The 20,236-nt window shown below is 47.5% G+C and overlaps 1 protein-coding gene across 1 annotated transcript in view; it reads left to right on the top strand.

The window, feature by feature from the left end:
- Sytl3 (synaptotagmin like 3) overlaps nucleotides 1–20,236 on the top strand; it is a 61,015-nt gene that overhangs the window by 38,949 nt on the left and 1,830 nt on the right. Inside the window, exons 7-13 of the mRNA XM_076859396.2 lie at nucleotides 1,337–1,461; nucleotides 7,526–7,660; nucleotides 9,745–9,923; nucleotides 13,555–13,657; nucleotides 17,349–17,519; nucleotides 18,643–18,748; nucleotides 19,640–19,742. Coding sequence (XP_076715511.1) covers nucleotides 1,337–1,461; nucleotides 7,526–7,660; nucleotides 9,745–9,923; nucleotides 13,555–13,657; nucleotides 17,349–17,519; nucleotides 18,643–18,748; nucleotides 19,640–19,742 — 922 coding nt within the window. The remainder of the gene's footprint in view (nucleotides 1–1,336; nucleotides 1,462–7,525; nucleotides 7,661–9,744; nucleotides 9,924–13,554; nucleotides 13,658–17,348; nucleotides 17,520–18,642; nucleotides 18,749–19,639; nucleotides 19,743–20,236) is intronic.

Raw genomic sequence — 20,236 nt, 5'->3', positions numbered from 1 at the left:
CATGCTCAGCCAGCCTGGGGTTGGCCACACGGGGAGCTCATGGAGGTGACTTGGGCTGGAGAACCAGAGAATGCTAGTCCTTCCTAGCTGCTGGACATTGAGAGACGCCCCAGACACTGCTAGTGCTAGACCTGAGGTAGCAGGGAGACAGGGCTCTTGGGACAGGACGATGGCGAGGTGGGCAAGGGTGGGTGGCCTGAGGTTGGGGGCGTTTGCCAGGGACCTCCCTCTAGGGGTCTCTAAAGCTCCCCATGGCCGGGCAGGCAGGAGTCGGCTCATAGGTAGCCAATGCAGAGGCAGTGTGGCTCAGTGGGTGGACCAGAAGAGAGAGGGCTGGCCTGAGGCTGTGCTGTCCCTTACTGTAGCCCAAGCCACATGCTGCTCCTGTGGCCCTGAAATGTAGTCGCAGGATGTGCTGCCAGAGTCAGACACACACCAGACTTCGGAGACTTGGAGTTAAAGAGAGTTAACTACTTCATGAATAACTTTAATATTGACTGCATGTTCTCATAGCATTTTGGACAGAGCATCAAATGAAATGCAGGATTAAAATTAATATTGCCTGTTTCTTTTTACCTAATGTGGCTTGCAAAAACTTGGACTCATAAGTGACTTGCACTGTGTCTCTCAGCAGACAGCAGTGCTGTAGGAGGTGGCTCCAGGGCCCAGAGGGGGAGGCTCCTGGGAAAGGGAGCCCCTGAGGAGGAAGGAGCATCTTTGAGGCGGATCTTTCCCTTCTGTGCCCGGTTCCTTCTCTTACTCTTGTCTTGTTTTAGACCAGTGTTATGCTGTAAAGACAAACGTGTGAGTCCTCTTCTCAGGGCCTGCTTTCTTACTGAGATACTTGTAAGGATACCTCATATCTTCCTTTCCCTTCCCTCCCAAGAGTCCTAAGATGTGGTGTTGAGTCACGGAAGCTCTGTCAGGAACCCCTGGGAAGCCAGCTTGTCTGGTGGCTGCCATCTTTGGGTCTGGACAAGTGTGTACTCACATGAGTGATGGGGAATACTGGGGAAGTTGGGGGGTTCCTTCAACTCTCACAGGCTCTACCTGTCGGGTGTGTAGAGTATGACCACAGGAGGCCCCTTAGAGGACCCCAAACCTCCTCCGGGCCTGTGTCCAGCACAGTTTCTGGCTTCCTCTGGGTGCCCCCATGCTCCATGGTGAACTGGCCTCCCTGGTCCCTCCCTGGTCCCTCCCTGTTCCCCCCGCCCCCGTCCCTTCTGGCCCACCTGGGCCCCCGGGCCTGCGGGTCTCAGGAATCCCAAGGGAGGGCTCCATGGGACTCCGCAAAGCCGTGTGCTCCCAGCTGTCGTCCCTTGTGTTTGTGTTCTAGAGCTCTCCAAGTCCCAGAATGACATGACATCTGAGAAGCATCTTCTAGCCACCAGCCCCAGGCAGTGTGCAGGCCAGACGCAGAGACGAAGCCAGTCAGACACTGCGGTCAACGTCACCACCAGGGTACCTGAGGCCCCCGCCCTGCACCGCCCCCCCTTTGTGTTCTCTTTCCAGTGCTTTCCAGTCTTTTTCTCTGTAGATTTATTTTTCCTTTGATAGCAAAACAATTCACAGTCAGAAAAATGTGATTGGAAGCTCCTGCATTTGGCCAAAGGAGAGTCAGAATTTAAGATCAAAACAGGTGTGGTGACTTGTGCCTGTTGTCTCAGCTACTTGGGAGGCTAAGACAGGAGGATCCTTGAGCCCAGGAGCCTGAAAAAGAAAAGGAGTTTGACCTGCACAACCGTTCAGAGCAGCTACAAGCTTTAGTGTGGCCATGAGTCCCCAGGGCTTCTGCCCACGGGCTTCAAGGCCACAGCACCTGCAGGACCTGTGATTGCTGTTGTTCCCAGGGTCTGTGAAACCCCTCACTTATGTTCAGGATTAACAGCCTTTAGTTATAATCTGTCCTGGTCTCTGATGGAAACTCTGGAAAACACAAATACTGCATAATCATGTTCAAGCAGGGGGCTCCTTCCCGGTGTCTGAACCAAGGGCAAGCTCACCTACTTGGCCCGCAGCAGGTAGACCAGCCCCGAGAGCAAGCTGGCTCTGGGATCAGAATGCCTGGGTTCTAGTCCAGCTGAGGTGACCTGACTGGGCAGGTGCCAGCCGTGTTGTGTGCAGCGCTATTATGGCTGCTCTGCTCAGCTGCATGGGACACATGTCCCTTCTCTGTGGCCGTGGGATCCCCTGGAGACATCCCCAGATACTGTCCTCCCGTTAGCCCACTGTCTTGCTGGAACCTCAGCACCTGTTCTCAAGGTGCTAGGTTCTGCCTCCATCTGCTGCCTCGCACCTGAGCCCAGGACTCCCTCTGTAAAATGAAGTCACCTGTTGTTCCCCAGCACAGGGTTCTCGCAGGTCTCCCTTGAGTGCTGTACTATCTCATTTGCCAGCGAAGTCCTCCAAACACCTTCTTCAGATTGCTGGCGTTAATTATGATGTGCCATGCTCTGCCTGGGTCATCTCATTTTAGTGACATACCCACCCTAGGAGGTAGGTATTGCAGGCAGCCCCTCTTTACATCTAGGAGCATGAAGCCTTGGTGGGGTTACGTCACAGGCCACAGTGACATAGCTGAGCCAGGGAGAGCTGTGTTTGAACTGACCCCACTTGGGTTTGAAGGCTGAGCTCTGGGCACTGACTCTCAATTCCCCACCCTGTTAAGGAGCAAGGCGCCAGGAGTATTTGAAACCCTGAAGGTCTTTGAAATTCTCAGGCGTGCATAAACATCCGTTCACACCAGAATCCACTGCTCTTCCTGAGGAGACCGAGTCGGGGAGTTAGTGCTCACCATGAACCACACCATCACCCTGTGTCTCACAAACTCCCACGATAACGAGGTCCTGAGTGTCAGCGAGAGGTCAACCAGCTTCACCAGCAGCTCATAGCTTAAAAAAAAAAAAGAAGCCAGAAATAGAACCTGGGTTTGTATGATTTTTAAGTAAGAAAAATTTAGCCTCTTTGTTCTATCCATGCCCCCATGTAAGGACAAGCGAGGGCCACTGAGGAAAAAGAGTTCCAGAGGGTTTGGAAGTGTGGACAGTTCCCTTACTGGGTCTGATGAAGCCACTCTGATGCCAACACTGACAGGGTCAGCAGTGCTCTGGGCACGGTTCTCTGCAGAGACCCTTATTGGTATTTAATCTTTGTGATCCTTAAAACAACCCTGTGAGGGCTGCATTACTGCTGTCCCCATTGGAGATGAGGACCCTTGGGGTCATGTGGGCAGAAGGGGGTCATGGGGTCAGGAGGGTCGGGGTCAGATAGAACCTGCTCCAGGACCTTCCCCATGGTACCCTGCTGTGGAGACTCAGTACCTTTCCCATCTACGGTGTGCTGTGCTGTGTGGGGCACACCAAGCTCCCATGGGCCTTGCTTTGGGCTTTGGGAATGCTGTCGTAATGTGGCATCCTTGGTGCACTGTTCCCCTGCAGCTTGTGCCCACAGAATAGAGCCTGCCAAGCAGTTGTGGAGGTTTTCAAGTAGGCTAGGAGACTTCAGGGATAGAAGTGAGGAGGTGCAGGGGGAGGCTGTGGGTAGAGCCCCCACCTGCATGGACCCTTACACGTGTGTGCCCTCTGTTGCCAGGCTCTGGGCAGGGCATGCTTGCACTCTTGGCAGGACTTCCCTCTGCCAGTGTCATTGAGGATATGGCTGTTTCACAGAGCACTTTAGCCAAATGTTGATACTCGACCAAAACTCAGCAAACATAATCTATAAATGCTAAATAATTATTGGGTTGAAATATAAGGAGTACAACCTTTAATAGGACATTTTCCAGACTGCAATCACACATGCCTCAGCTGGGGAGCTCACAGTAATGGTGCTTGTTTCCATGAGAACACTTTGGAACATATTGCCAACATTAATCATATGACATAGTGCCCTTGGAAGTATCGGACGTTGGTGCCCACCTTGCAGGTGGCTATGGCACAGAGCTAATAGATGACCTTCTTCTTCTCTCTTTTTCTCGTTTGAAATGTTTTGCTGTGTTTCCTAGGCTGGTCTTGAACTCCTGGGCTCAAGCCATCCTCCTGCCTCAGCCTCTCAAATGCTGGGATTATAGGTGTGCACTGCTGCACTTGGTTTAAGTACCTTTCTTAGACCCCCAGGGTGACTCAGGGCTGTTAACCGAACAAGTGGCTCAGGATCTCTTCCAAGTTTCTGGTCATTAAGTTTGAAGAGCGTGTTCTGAAAGTGCTCCGAAACCCTCCCTGGAGCATCTGGGCCAGGATTCTTCCGAAGTGAGTTCTCTCCACCTCTCCTTGTGGGCATTCCAGTGGGTTTTATTGTACCTTATGAACGTGTGGTTGATCTATACTGCCCATAAAAACATGTACCTGTTAAACAGGGAGCATTATAAAAAGCTGGTAGGAGGGGCTGTCTCTGGGGAGAGGGCCTGAGGACAAAGGTGGAGGAAAAGGACTTTGCTTCATCTCACTCTCCTTGTACTGTGTGATGTCTAAGTCCCTGCACGTCTTCCCTGCCACCTGCAGCCGCATCCCAGGGGTGGAGTGGGCGGAGGAGGCCAGGCGAGCAGCAGCGTCATTTCTCACTGCTAACAGCAGGCTGGATGGCAGTGCCCTCAGTGCCCCAGGAGAGGTGGTCTGCCTTCAGAGGGACGCCCTGCTCAGAGCATGTGGCCGGCCGAGCCAAACTGGGTGGTTTCTTCACTCAAGTGGGCTTTCAAGTTTAGGTAGTCCCCAGAGGAAATCGCAGAGGCACCGGCAGTTGCTCTTCCTTCTGTTATTTTCTGTGCTCTTAGCTATTAACAGCAAAACTCTTCCAGAGGGTTCATAATTTGATCGAATGAAACTTACTACTTACTGATAAATTTCCCATATAATGTCAAACGCTTTGCAGACTAGACCTCATTCAGGGCCAGCATTTTTTCTCTGGGTCTAACTAAAACTAGATAATTATGAAGTACATTAAAAATCACAGAAATAGGTAAATAAAAGGAAAACAATCACAGTTGTGGGCAAGGGGACAATGCCCATCTTAATGCCACTGATAAACTCCTAGGATCTTGAAGCCCTTTCGTAGGACGTTGGATCTGACAGTCTTGTCCAGATCCTTCAGAATTTACCGGGGGAAAAGCTGAACACAGAACTTCATCTTGGGTTCCACAGTGAATTAAAAATAACCCTTCAGAATAGTATCTGCTTTCCTAATAATCTTGAAATATTTACATTTGTGTTTTAACTCCGTTGAAGGTTTTCCTGTATCCTGACCTATTAGAAACATCGTCTTCCCTGGCCATGAATCCAATGTGCCATGTAACCTCTATTGTAAAGATAGCTCTCTTTGTTCCTTTCTAAAACTTTCTGCCATTAATTTTTTATGATTCAAAAACCATGATTTTTAAAATGTATGTTGAACACTATATCAGTCAGCCAAGGTTCCAAATCATAATTACCAGAGATCGGGTGGTTTAAACAACTGACATTTATTTTCTCTCAATTCTGGGAGCTCAAAGTCTGGGATCAAGATGCTGGAAGGTTCCATCCCTCCTCCTGACTCACAGAGGGCTGCCCTCTTGCTGTGTCCCACAGGTTGGGAGGGGCCAGGTAGGAGTTCTCCACTGTCTCTTCTCAGAAAGACACTCACCTATTATTTCTATGAAGTCTGTCCTAGCACATGTCACGAACCCTCCAGGGCTCCAGGCCCTTGGAAGTGGAAGCAGGAGAGAGCCTCTTTCCCTGGGCACTTGTCTGGCTGCTGGCTGCTTTTTCCCCTGTTCCTGAGCCTGGGTGGGGTCTCTTTCCTCCAGAGTCCCTCGGGCCTCTCACCACGTACACACATCCCAGTCCTCTCTGCCTTACAAAATAAAATGCCTCTGCACTCCACAGACTCCATTTAACAGAAAGGGCGCCCACCCCAGGTCCCTGTTTGTCATTTGCTTTTAAGGAAAAGTCTAAATTGTTCTTTCCATATCAATATATAGGTACCTTTAACAGCTAATTTTTAGGACTTTTAGTTCTGCCAAGTTGGCTGCCTCTGAGGGACTTGGTTCACCTGACCACTGGTGGCAGTCGCTCATCCTCCAGGACTCTTGGAAATGGGGCTTTTGGTGGCCTTCTCTGCCCACCCTTTGGAGCCCCCTGGACAAGCTCACACCCCTGTGTGCTCATGGTCCCTGGGTCTGGTCTGCCTGGCCCTGGGGTCTCTGTAGGCCTAGGAATTGTGCCCCAATTGCCTTAGCTTTTGGTCTTCCCCAGCCACCTGCCAGCACCCCACTCAGATCATACCCCCCCTGAAGGTCACCCCAGATGTCCCACACCCAATAAACTCCCCTCACTTCTTTGCCACCAAGGGCTGGTGCCTCTATCTTCCCTGTAGTGGGAGAGACCTGATGCCAGCTTTGGATCCTCTTCCAACCCCAGGGTTTAGAGCTGTGGATTCAGTGGAGTGTTGCGTGACCGTCTCTTGGTCTTGAGTTGGTGTCGTGGAGATGAAGAGCACGGGCATTCTTCTGTTAGTTCTCTGGTGTTCTCCCTTAGCATTTCATTCATGACGTTTAGGACTCTGGTGCAGCTGGTATTTGAATTCTCCTTCCAACCTAGCACCAAGACAGAAGCCTCAATTCAGCAACTTTCGACTGTTGGTCTGGAAGCAATTTTTCTAACTTACATATTATGTGTATTACTCTACTGGTGATGTCTGACAGGATTTCCTGCAACAGTGGAATGTTCTTTACCTGACAATGTGAACTGTCCAATGTAGTAGCCACTGTCACACGTGGTGTCTGAGCACTTGAAATGTGTCCAGTGCAAATGAGCAGCTGAGCTTATTAATTTAATTAACTTGAATTTAAATTCAAGTTGTCCTATGTGGCCAATGGCTATTGTGTTGGGAAGCTCAGCTGTAAACAGTGTTAACAATTTAAAAAGTATCTTTATAAAATTTAGAGGTATATTTTGATCTCTCCCACATTTTTTTTTTTTTTTTTTTTTTTTTGGTACTAGGGATTGGTCCCAGGGCCTTGCATGTGCTGGATAAATACTTTATTACTGAACTACATCCCTGGCCCTTTTTACTTCTGAGACAAGGTCCCACTAAGTTTCCCAGCCTGCCCTTGAACTTGCTATTCTCCTGCCTCAGCCTCATGAATAGCTGGGATTAAAGCCAAGTATCACCATGCCTGGCTTGATTTTTCTCTTTTTATGCACATTTAAATCTTACTGTGTATCAGACTGAATATTATATTTCATGTGATTAAATGCCAGGATCATTATGAAGGCCAAAGCGTGCACTTCTTTTAAGACTTTTACTAATCCATAAATAGCTCACCCATCCATGTTGACGACTATCCCAGAGCTTGACAATGTCTTCCTCAGGCCCTGCGGGGGTGGGGGGATACATTTATCCAAACGCAAGTGTCTCCCTTACTCAGTCACTCCAAGTTTATATGACTCCTGCCAATTGATAGGTGCGGGCTGTGCTTGCTGAAGTCTCTGCATTTGAATAGAGTCAAATGGGCATGTGGGCCATCGTATTAATTTTGATTTTCCTTCTCCAGAAGGTCAGCACACCAGATATTTCGAAGCCTCTTCCTCAAGAGGATCCCAGACGCTCTGCCAGCCTTGGTTTGAAGCAAGATGCTCTCCCACTGGGCCCCTCACCCAGCCCTTTGTTCTCGGGAGGCTTGAGACACGTGAGTCTTGTCCCAACACTCTTAACACAGAATGCGTAGTCACTAGGACACCACTCGGGGGCAGGGGATATAGTTGAAAGGTAGTGTAGCACTGAGGGTGGGATCAAGTTGTTTCATGAATTTGAAGAATAAGATCCATGGATACAAGGGTGAGAGCAAAGTAACAGGATTTATTAGAGTAATAGAAAGAAAGCAGAGTTCCCAAAAAGAGAGGGGTCCCGAGAGAAGGATGTCAAAGAGTGGCTATTGTCTAGGCATTTACATAGATCTGTAGGGTTAAGTCAGCTAGCTTCCTGCCCAATCCTGGGGAAGGCATTCAGTGTCCATTCATGCAGCTTTTAGTCCAATCGAAACATCAATCAGGCATTTTTCCTTCTTTGGAGTGGCATGGACCCTAGTCACGTAGGCCCTGATTTAAGAACAGCCTTTTTTGTAAGTTTCTTAGCAAATATCTGCAGGTGCTGATTGTGCTCTGCTGCCCAGGAAGTGACCAGGGGCCTGTCTCCCTATCTTCCCAGCCTTATCTCTTCCTCCTGACGTCAGTATGTGCTTAGCACCAAAACCAGAACCAATAGAGTAAAAAACATCAAACTGGACTGTTGGACAAGGGCAGGGGCGAGGTGACTTGGAGCACAGCAGAGCCTGGAGGTCATATTGAGCCTTGCTACATTTTGAGGATGGTTTCCCTTTTTTACATCTTATCATGAACATTTTCATTCAAAGAGTATTGAATAAAATGAGTGTTTCTTTCAAGGAAAAGGGTTTTTTGTTTGTTTGTTTTTTTAAAGACAGGTTGAAGTCTTTTTATTTTTAATTTTTTTTAGGGGTAGATGGACACAACACAATGCCTTTATTTTTATGTGGTGCTGAGGATCGAACCCAGTTCCCGCATGTGCTAGGTGAATGCTTTACCGCTGAGCCACAATCCCAGCCCAAGGAAAAGGTTTTAAGTTCAATGAGTCTAATTTATCAAATTGTTCTAGTGTAGTCCCTTCTGTGTCTTGTCTTTCTACAAGCCAAGAAGATGGTCTCCTGCTTTCAACTAGGAGCTTAATAAAAGTTGAGCTTTTAGTGGGCTGGGGTTGTGGCTCAGTGGTAGAGGGCTCGCCTTGCTTGTGTGAAGCCCTGGGTATGATCCTCAGCACCACATAAAAATAAATAAATTAAATAAAGGTGTAGTGTCCATCAACAACTAAAAATATATTTAAAAAAAAGTTGAGCTTTTATGTTTAGGTCTGTGATCCAGCTTGTTAATTCTTTTGTAAATGGTATAAGGTAGAGATTGTAGCTATGTTTTTTAATATGAATAATCAGTGAACCCACTGCCAGCAGAAATCACACTTCTTCTCTACTCCTATAAAGACAGCACTGAGATCAGTTGCATGCAAATGGTGGCAGTTGTCTAAGCAAATCTAATTATTGAAAGGTGATTTGTTTTATCCTTTAGGCACAGGCTTCCTCTGCTACTTATAGCCACCATGTAAGCTTAGAACCCCCTAATTTATGATGACAGTGTTTCTTTTTTAATTTTAGGTGCCCATTAACATTAAAACAATTTATCATTTCCTCTGTCTGCACACTTCCTGTACCTTGTTCCTGTCAGTCCTCACCAAAACCCTAAGACACCAGTCTCTTTCCTAGTTAGACCTGGACACTGCCAATGAGTAGCAGAGCCAGCATCTGAACCAGGTCTGTCCGACTCCCAGTCTCAGGCCCTGCCCACGCTGGGCTGCGTTCTTTATACGTGGCTGCCTTGAATGCAGGACCTCGTCTTGGCAGAACTGCACAGATATAGTCCATCTTGTCCTAAGTGACTTGTGTTAAAGAGTGGGATTGTGTAACCTTTATTGCTAGGCAAAGACCATATCTGGAAGGAGAGGGCCTTCTGAGGATTCCCCATCTCCTCAGGAACGAACAGGTGGCTGCTTATTTTGGCAAAGTACAAACTGGTACAAGGTAACTTAATGAGAGTCAGGATACATGCTCTGTGTGAATTGAGATTGATTTGATACCTTGAAATCAGGACTGCCAAAAAAACTTTTAACTGTGAAGTAATTTATTACCTTTGTCATTTTTTATTTCAGGGAAGTTTAATTAGCATTAACAGCACTTGCACAGAGATGGGTAATTTTGACAACGCTAATGTCACTGGAGAAATAGAATTTGCCATTCGTTATTGCTTCAAAACCCATTCTTTAGAAATATGCATCAAAACCTGTAAGAACCTTGCTTATGGAGAAGAAAAGAAGAAAAAGTGTAACCCGTGAGTTGTTTTTTTTTTAAGTTTTAACATAAGATGATAGATGTCCTGATTCTAAAATTTATACGGAAAAGTGAAAATCCCAAAATAACAAAGATGATTATAAAAAAGAACAAAAATAGAAACTACTTACTTACTTCAAGAATTTTCATAAAGCTGTAGTAATTCAAACTAAGTTATGGAGGCAAAAATAGATGGCTCAATAGAGCAGAATCAGAAGTCTAGCCATCCACCTTTGAATATGTGGGAACTTTATGATCAAGGGGTTCTTAGACCACTCTAGCTGTTGTTAAAGAAGGCTGCAGACAGGACGGACGGCCTCTGAACAGCAGAACTTCATTTCTCCCCGTTCTGGATGGTGAGGAGTCCGCGGTGCTGATGGATTTGGTGTCTGGTGAGGGTGGGCTTCCTGGTTCATAGGTGGCCATCAGCTTCTGTCATCCATGTCATCACAGAAGAAGGGGTGAGACAGCCCTCTGAGGACTCTTTTATAAAAAGAGGGCACTAGTCCATCCCCTCACCAGGGCTCCCTCCCACCCGGTCCCCTCCCCCAGGCTCCATCTCCAATTGCCGTCACATTGGGGTTAAGTTTCAATATAAATTTTAGGAGCACATAAACATTCAGTCTATTGCAAGGGACTATTACAAATCAGGGAGGAAAGGTGGACATCAACAAATGGTGTTGGAAAGTTTGCCTTTCCATGCAGGAAAAACAAAATGAATTGTGCTTCACACAATTCATTAACAGATTAATTTTCCCCAACTAATAGAAAAGAAATGTTGTTATCACCGTTATTTAAATGTGTGTATCCCTGATTACCTAAAAAAGATGAGTAGCTTCATACACACCCACATTAACCTCTTAGATTTCTCCTTCTGGGAACATTCTGTTCATACCTTTGGCCCATTTTTCTATTGGTTTGTCATTTTCTTATTTACTTACAAGAAAATTATAAGAGTGTGTGTGTGTGTGTGTGTGTGTGTGTGTGTGGTGGTGGGGATTGAACCTGGGTATCCCACATGCAAAGTACACTTCAGATGCTACCACTCAGCTACATCCCCAGACCTTTTTATGTGTGATCCTCCTGCCTCTGCCAGAATGGCTGGGATTATAGACATGTGCCGCCATACTCAGAAGGAAAATGTTTTCAAGAACCTATTTTGAATAGGTTTTAAAAGCTTTTCGTTGGTTATATGTATGTTACTTTTTTGTCTATTTTTGTTTTGGTACTGGGGATTGAGCCCAGTGATGTTGAAATATATGCCTAGCCCATTTTATTTTTTATCTTGAGGCAGGGTCTTGCTAAGTTGCTGAGGCTGTTCTCAAACTTGTGATCCTCCTGCCTCAGCCTCCCCAATAGCTGGGATTGTGGGTTTGCTTTGCCACAGCCAGCCTTATTTGATACATGTTATCTCAGCTATTCTTTATTTTCTAATCTCTTTGTGATGATTTTTCTTTTTTAAAATTTTTTTCTTAGTTGTACATGGACACAATATCTTTGTTTTATTTTTATTTATTTTTATGTGGTGCTGAGGATCGAACCCAGTGCCTCACATGTGCCAGGTAAGCACATTACCACTGAGCCACAACCCCAGCCTATTTGTGATGATTTTTCTTGGTAGAAATTTTGATAATATTAATTCGTGTATCTTTTTCTCTAAAATCTCTGCTTTGGGATGTCTGGTGTGCAGCTCATTGGTAGAGAATATGTTTAGTATGCACAAAGCCCTGGGGTCTATCCACAGCACACACATAATACATACATGCTATAAACACACACATACAAAATCTTTTTTTGGTGTATGTGTATCTGTCTGTAGAATTCCATGTTACCTGAGATTGTGAATACATTTTTCTACAGAACTGTTTTTCACATTAGTACTTAGACCTTCAATGTTTCTTCAGTGTCAGAAAAAAAAATAGTACAAATTTCTATAGCACTTAAGGTTCTCCATAACCATCTTACTTATACTTCTGGTCTATAACTTGTAATATTCTTCTACTTATACCATATACCCAAGAATGTTCCAAAATGTCCCCTGACTTTTACATTTTAAAATTTGAGGAATGCATTTGAAGTAGTGTTTCTATTTAAAAAGAAGAAAGATTAAAAGTGAATCATTTAAACCTTCAACTTAAAACACTAGGAAAAAATAATTAATTAATTCTGAAGGATGGAAATAGTAAAGTTAAGATCAATAATCAATGAAATAGAAAACAATAGAGAAAAAATAATGAACCCAAATGTCAGTTCTTCGAAAAAAAATTAGAAAAATTGGTAAATACTGAGGTAAATTTTTATCAAGATTTTATAAAAGAGAATATACAAATGCCAACGAAAAGAGACACTGTGGCAATGCTTACCCATTAATGAATAAGAAGAGGATATTATTTAAAACTTAATACCTGAAGCTGGGTGCTGTGGTGCACACCTGTAATCACAGAGGTATGGGAGGCTGAGATGGGAGGATGGCAAGTTCAAAGCCAGCCTCACCCTTGGTGAGGCACTAAGCAACTCATTGAGACCCTGTCTCTAAATAAAATATGAAATACGGCTGGGGATGTGGATCAGTGGTTGAGCGCCCCTGAGTTCAATCCTGGGCACCAAAAAAACAAAAAAACAAAACAAGCAAACAAACAAAAACACCACTTAATAACTGAGATGAAATGAACACATTTCTTAAAAAAACACAAATTTTCTAAGCTTGACGCAAGATGAAATAGAAAGCTTAAATAGTCCTAAATGTTTTAGAGAAATTGAATCAGTAATTTGGCATACTTTGCTGAAATTGAAAATGCACATGCTGGCGGAGGTGTAGCTCAGTGGTAGAGTACTTCCCCAGCATGCCCAAGGCCCTGGGTTCCACCCCGAGCACTGATGTGGCTGTGGAGGGAAGCACATTGCCCTGTCACTTCTAGTTTTGTGCCTAGAGAAGCGCTTACACATGCATGGTGGAATGGTCATAGCAGAATTGTTTATAAAGCAAACACTAAGACATAAGACAAAGGTTCCTCATAAGGATAAATGATTTGTGTCATATTCATACAATGGAACAATGTGTAGGAATGTAAATGAATGAGTTGCAGCTACATATAGCAATACAGGTGAATCTCAAACATATGGAGAGGAAAAACAAGTTGTAAAACAATGTCTGTACACAATCCTGTGGATATAAAAGTTCAAAACTGCCTCAGTAGTCAGAAGAAGTGCAGCCTTTGAGGCCCCCGGAGTCAGGAACTTTCCATTTCCACTTCCGCTGTTTGGGTTGGAGGAAATGCAGGTGGAAGTGCAGACAGGGGAAGCTGGTGTGTGGCCTGGACATCCAGGCAGATTGGAGAATCCTGTTTCATGGTCCTCATCAAATGGCAGGTGACGAGGAGGGAGGGGACTATAGGTTCCAGGAGCAGGGGATGAGCAATGCAGGGGGAGCTCCAGCCCCTTACCATGACCTTGTGAACCAGCAGCTGTACACTCAGCACTAACATTGTTCATGTCAGTCCTGGTCCCTGACTCCTTTCTATCAGCTCAAAAACTAGTCCGAAACAGGGTAAAGAAAAGGTTAATATGTGCACTCTGCTCCTCTGAAGCCCGCTCACCCTCAGAGCCTGTTTGTTTCTGCATTTGGCCACTAGGTATATAAAGACCTACCTGCTGCCTGACCGATCGTCTCAGGGAAAACGCAAGACTGCAGTCCAAAAGAACACACTGGACCCGACCTTTCAGGAGACCCTGAAGGTACCTGTGGATGAGTACATTCATGCTCTGTGCCTTCCCCGTCCTGGGCTGGGCTCATGTCACGGGTCAGAGTCCAACGGGTGGCTCTTTAAACCCTCACATCAGTTAAACACAAGTGCATCACCTATACATTTCTCTGTCAATCAGTGGCAGGTTGGGTGAAAATAGATTTCAGCCTTTGAACCCGAGAAGTGCAGAGTTGGCCAGACTAGAGAAGGACTTTGATTAATGATTTCTAAGAAAATGGGGAGAAAGAATCTGACTGCCTGTATGTCTCAGGCCGTGTCTGGGCACAGAATGGCTTAGAAATTGGTTTGTCTTGTCGAATTTTTATGATTATCAGGCATTTTCAAGCAGGGGGCCCTGAAAATCAAATGACTAAGTCACTACTTTTGTAGAAGTGCTCTTTATTGTAATATCTAAAAACCCTGTTTTCTTCTTATTTTATGAAAAAAATTATAAAGAAATTGTTTGGGTTCTCACTTTCTTTGATGCTAGGAGATATGATTTCTTAGGACAGAGCTGAGACCTCATTCTCTGATTTGGGGTGGGGAGGCAGAGTGGAGGCCCAGCACAGGCAGACAGCCAATTGTGGGAGCCCCAGCCAGACGGGTAGCCTAGACCTGGGGGACTCCGCAGCCAGGACTGAGCAAACCAGAAATCCTGCCATCTCACACTGGCAAAAGGAGAGGGTTTTGTTTGCTTCTTTGGCAAGCAGAGGCATCTGTGAACTGCGAGCCAGGGGCCATCTGGGTGGATGGCACAGACAAGTTCATTAAATAATAATCGTCATTGTTTGCTGGGCCCCCTGCTGTGGCCAAGTGCTTTATATCTACACTGATGTAGGCATTAGAATCCTCATTTACCAAGGGGGACCTGAGACTTAGGGAATACTTGAAAGCTTAGCTTGAAACCAGCATGGAAGGTATTCCTGTGCTTAGGAATCCCCCAGAGGTGTTATTTTAAAGTTGTAGAGTCTGACTCAGCAGGTGTAGGTGGGACCTGCAATGACTCTCTTCTACTAAGCTCTACTCCCCACCCCTGGCCAGGCCTGGGCTGCAGACCACCCTGGAGTCCCATGCCTGCTGGAGAATTTGGAAAACTCTGTGCTGTCTCACACATTTAAGTTGATATCTAAAATGTCTCATCATAAGTTTAATAAGGTTTTTTGTGCTAGAAGTGGTTTATGAAATGGGGACTGTTTTAGATAAATATTTAATTACACAGGTCAATTTAAACAGTTTTTCCTACCTTATTTAAATTATACACAGAATCTCAAATCATTTAAAATTACATTTACTCAAGGGTTTCATCCAGTCTATTGTGAATATTTTGTAGTCCTGGGAAACTATCCAGATATTTTTGAAAAAAAAAAATCAAGTTTTCATCTAAATTCAGAGGATCCCGACACAGTCTAGATTTCTTTTCTTTTTCTTTTTTGGTTACCAGGGATTGAACTCAGGCACACTTAACCACTGAGCCACATCCCCACCCTATTTTGTATTTTATTTAGAGACAGGGTCTCACTGAGTTGCTCAGCGCCTCACGGTTGCTGAGGCTGGCACTGAATTTGTGATCCTCCTGTCTCAAGTCTCCTGAGCTGCTGGGATTATAGGCATGTGCCACTGTGCCCGGCCAGATTTATTCTTAAAGAAATTCACGTAATACAGAAAAGGTGCAGGGCTTGGAGAGCAGATCAATCATTAAAAACCTTGGGGAAACCAGTATTTCAAGTTACCCCTTGGTTGGGCTCCCAGGTTTGTAGAGCCCAGGGCAGGCCACAGGAAGGTTGGGGAGATAACAGCCTCCAGGGCGCTCTCCGACTGGTTTTGACAAAAGTGCATGTGAAATTTGAGGATCCAGAAGTTTCCTGATTAAAGTACAATTTGGGCAGCCCTCTGTTGAGATCCTTGCAGTGGGGACCTGGGAAGGACGAGCTGAGACCCAGGTCTGGGCAGCCTTCTGTTCTCTGAAGGTCCTTATGCGCCTGAACTTATGGAATGGATAGCACTCTCGGGGTCAGCTGGAGCAGGCCTGTGGACCACAGGATGATGGAAAATCTAATTTGACACAGCAGATTCAGTCACCAGAAGAGTGCTGTCCTGCTTATCAGATAGGGTGGCTAGTAGGTGAGGACCCAAAGAGAGGAGCAGGGCTAAGTGGGGGAGTTGGGGATGGGCTGTTGTGAGAGTGTCACAGAGCAGTGGAGATTAGGGAGTTGCCTCCAGGAGGGTGGCCTCAGGCCATGGCCTCGTGACCCTCCCTGGAGCAGCTGAACTTCTGAGAGTGCAGCAGGTGGGCAGAGAGGTCTGGGCTTAACTGATTGGGCGAGGGGCAGGCAGGAGCAGCCAGGGTACTCCAGAGTTCCCAGCCAGAGCCAGGAATGTGGGCAGAGTCACAAACAGGCCAGGGACTTGAGGGAAAGCATGGAAAATCAGCCCAGCCCTGGAGGGGGAGCGCGGCCCAGAGCTCCTGACTTACTGGCCACAGCAACCCCAGCAGGAAGAGAAGGACAGCCAAGACAGAAGGGCCAGGGACAGAGCCCCCGTCCCTTCCCTCTGGGGAGACGGAGGGGGAGAAGTGCACTTCAGTTCTGGTTTGTTTCTATCTCATCCCTTAAAGGGAAAGGTGACCCGGATAGATGAGACCAAAACCAAACCAACCCCTGCCTACCTGCTTTAGGTGGCCGTGAGTGTCCTGCCTTCCCCTGGGACAGCCTAGAGGGTTCTGAAGGGTTGAGAGTCACACCCCAGCAAGCGCCATGTTGGGGGCAGCACCAGGCAGGACCAGCAGTGAGAACCCAGGCTGGACACAGTAGGTGAGGATGCTGGCCCACCATGGATGGCCTCTAGGCCACAGTAGACACAGGGGATTTCTAGGCTGCTATGTTTCAGGGTCACATGGTGATAAGTGGTACTGATCTCACAGGATGCATGTAAAAACTAAGGATCTGGGCAGCCAGAAGCCTGCAGAAGGAGGGCTCAGTAACTTGTGACTGTCTTCACTGTTGGGACAATCCAACTTCTAGGCTTCAAAAGAGACCCTGGGGCTGAGGCAGGGTTGGCCACACCTTGAGAAGCCTTCAGACAGGCGCACAGGGGCCTTTGTCACAGGCTGAGGTGTCACAGGCTGCTGCCATCTGTGTGCCTTGTCTGTCTAGGGCAAACCTAAGGGGTAAAAGCTCAGACTTTGTATTTTCATTTTTTGAGTTTTAGTTTTTGCAGCACTAAGGGTCAAACCCAGGCCTTGGTCACACTAGGCAGGTGTTCTACTATGGAGCCAGGCCCCCAGCCCCAATACTTTGTAATTTTTAAAAATAATAGTCTTATTTTTAGTATTTTTGGACCCAGCTGGGTACAGAATGGGCCAGGTCCATGTCCAAGTTCTGCCTTGGTGGTCTCGGCTTGATTTCCTGAAGGCTTGGACTAGATGAGAACTTTCCTTCTTATCTTGTCCTGAGAAATGGGGGTGAGGAATCAGGGGTGGCGTGGAGGACTGAGAGCCCAGGCACCTGGGGAGTCGGGGGACTCTTGAGGAAGAGGGGTCTTCCTGGCTTTGGCTCCAAGCTGCCACCCTGACCATAGAGACTCTGGCTGCAGCCAAATCTTGGAGCTTGGCTGTGGGAGAGGCTGACAAGCCCTGGGAGGTGGGGCCTGGGAGCCTGGCTGACCGTCTCCACTCTGCTCTGCAGTATCAGGTGGACGCTGCCCAGCTGGTGACCCGGCAGCTGCAAGTCTCTGTGTGGCACCTGGGCACGCTTGCCAGGAGGGTGTTCCTTGGAGAAGTGACTGTTCCTCTGGCCACATGGGACTTTGAAGACAGAGCCACACAGTCCTTCCGCTGGTATCCGCTCCGGGCCAAGGTGAGGCCTGTTTGGGACCAAGTGTCCAGCATGGCCACTGTGAACTCATTTGCCAGAGGATAAACCCGGGTGCTCCCTGCACCCTCCACTCCTCTATTGTCAGCTTGCGAGGCCTGGAGCATCTCTGTGCCAGCACCTGCCACAAGGGCCTGGCATAAGGCCGCCAAGGTTGTCAAACCGAACCTTTGACAAGCAAGCCAGGAGCAGAGCGCCAAGCTCAAAGGTCCTCCTGATGCCAGCTAGCGGGTTGCGACCCCATGCTGCATGTTGAATGCCTGCTCACAGGCCTGTCCCCAGGGCTTCAGCAGGAGGGGCCCTAGGGGTGGCGCCTGGTTCTATGCTGAGTGTGGCAGAGGTCACAGCAGGGGCCAGGAAGAGATGCTTCGGCATCAAGGAGGCTAGCTCACACGGTCCCAGGAGTCCTGAGCCCTCTCTGATACTATGGGGGCTGCTGCTTCTGCTGGTGGAATGGGCTAGGCACGTGGATCCCTCCCAGGACACTTCTCTCGCCCCCGGGTGAAAGATTTCAAGACCACCTCTTCTCTGGGCACTTCTCTCACTCTGGAGAAATCACTCGCGACCAGAGAAGCCATCTCTGTAGGCAGGGTATTGTCCTTGGCAAGGGTCAGGACAATGGGGCACCCACAGCCTGGAGAGCCACCCTGTGGCATTGGGCCGAGTCTGCTCAGGGCTCCTCTGTCTCCAGTGTCTGCAGCTGACCTTGGCATGGACAGGTGGCCTGGAACCTCACTGCCCCGGGTAGAATTGCTGGGGAGGGATGCTATTTTATTTACTTTTTTCAAATTCAGGTTGTATCCAGGTTTTATTACGACTATCCTGTTGTTCCCATGGGCCTGTTTCCTCAGGCACATATGCCTCTGGTTTTTCTGGGGAGGCAGAGTTGTTCTCCCCATCCTGGGAGAGGAGAGGGTGGCAGGACAAGTCCCTGCTGATGGGGGATTACCAGTCCACCAGGGACGTGCCCAATCCATCCCTGGGCTCTCCTGGGTTGGAGAGGCTTTGCAGAGGTGGTGGGGGACATCTAGAGTCAGAGCTGAGGCAGCCAGAGGAGGGAGGAAGATTCTGGGAGTAATTGTCTCAAGCTCTGCCTTTGCACCCCCAGAACGAGAAATATGAAGACAGCATTCCTCAGAATAATGGAGAACTTGCTGTTCGGGCCAAACTGGTTCTCCCCGTGGGGCCCAGAAAGTCCCAGGAAGCTCTAGAAGGTAGGTGGCCTCTAGCCCCTTGAGCACTCCTCTGTCACTGTCCCCAAAGCCTGGAAGGCGTCAGGCTGAAGTGGGCAAAAGGCTTTCTAGCATTTCCTACCCACTGCACAGTGACACCCACATGTCCCAGAGACTGAGAGGCAGAAGCACCCTGGAAAGGTGTTCCCTGGAACCTGTGGCCTGCGGGGGGACATGGGTGACCAAAGCAGGCAAGGCCTTCAGTGTCCACTTTCACTGTCCCCAAGGCGTCCCTCCCAACGGGTAGACTGGACAGGGTCTGGTGAAACCATGTCCCCTCTGGAAGAGGGTACACCTGACAACATGACTTAGGAGTTTAACTTTAGGAGCCAAGAGCAATTCTCAGGTGCTGGTACCTGCAGGTCTCAGAGGGGCGACTGTTGCCCGTGAGTGATGTGGATCAAGGACAGGTCCTGCAGGGTCTTTAGGAAGTTGAACTTGTGAGATCCTGTGGGCAGGCAAAGTAGACAGGGACGATGCATATTTCCATTGAGTAGTGACTATTTGGTGGGAAGAAGAGCCTCTGAGCTCATGAGACCACCAGCAGACCAGTGGCAGGTACCCTATGGTCACCTCTAACTCCCTGAAATGGGTTTGGGGCTCCCAGTTTCCCCAAACTTACTGGCGACAGCCAGACCAAAACCTCCACATCTCTCCCTAGAAGCCAGTGTACTCTCAGAGCTTTGCCTCGCTGGGGACCACTCAGCGTGTGGCCAGGGCTAGCAGAGCCTTCTGGGGGAAATGTGCCTCTTCCTGCCTGCTCTTTCCGGCCTGGAGTCTGTAACACTCCTCTTACTGAGCTCAGTTTGGGGTGGTAGGACTGTAATGCCTCTGGATAAGTGGGTTTGACAGTGGGAACTGGCTTTCTTCCAGGGACAGATCAGCCACCACTTAATGGTCAACTCTGTTTGGTAGTGCTGGGCGCCAAGAACTTACCTGTGCGGTCGGATGGTACCTTAAACTCATTTGTTAAAGGGTAGGTATTCGATGCAACCAAATACTGTTTACTGGTTATCTAGAATACAAACAGTATGTTCCTAGAACCTGGAGGAAACATCAGAAATGTAAGCCATTTTAAAGTCTTCTTACTTCAACTTTCCTATAGCAAACACAAAGGGCCTGGATTTCCACAAATCCAGGGGATGTGGGCAAGCTGAGACCTATTTGGGATAGTACATTTTGACCTGAAACCCAAATCTTGTCAGTTCTTGTTATATCAGAAAATCAGTTTCGATTGAAATCAAGTATGAGAAGAAAGAAGTGTGTTCAGCAGATACTTCCTTGGTTTAACACCGCCTCTTGGATTAACTGTCGCATGGGTGACTTTCCACACTTCACTTAGTCACTGCAGGTGCGCTGGTGCCTCTAAAAGCAAAGCAAACACCACTGAATGTTATATTGAAATGCTAAATCCCCAGTCACAGACAGGGTGGAAACATGAAGGTCTCATTGTCAAGACAGAACCGAGCC

This window comes from Callospermophilus lateralis, chromosome 6 (assembly GCF_048772815.1).
Source record: "Callospermophilus lateralis isolate mCalLat2 chromosome 6, mCalLat2.hap1, whole genome shotgun sequence".
NCBI lineage: Eukaryota > Metazoa > Chordata > Mammalia > Rodentia > Sciuridae > Callospermophilus > Callospermophilus lateralis.
The sequence above is the reverse complement of the archived record's forward strand: the minus strand, read 5'-3'. Positions and strand labels throughout refer to the sequence as shown.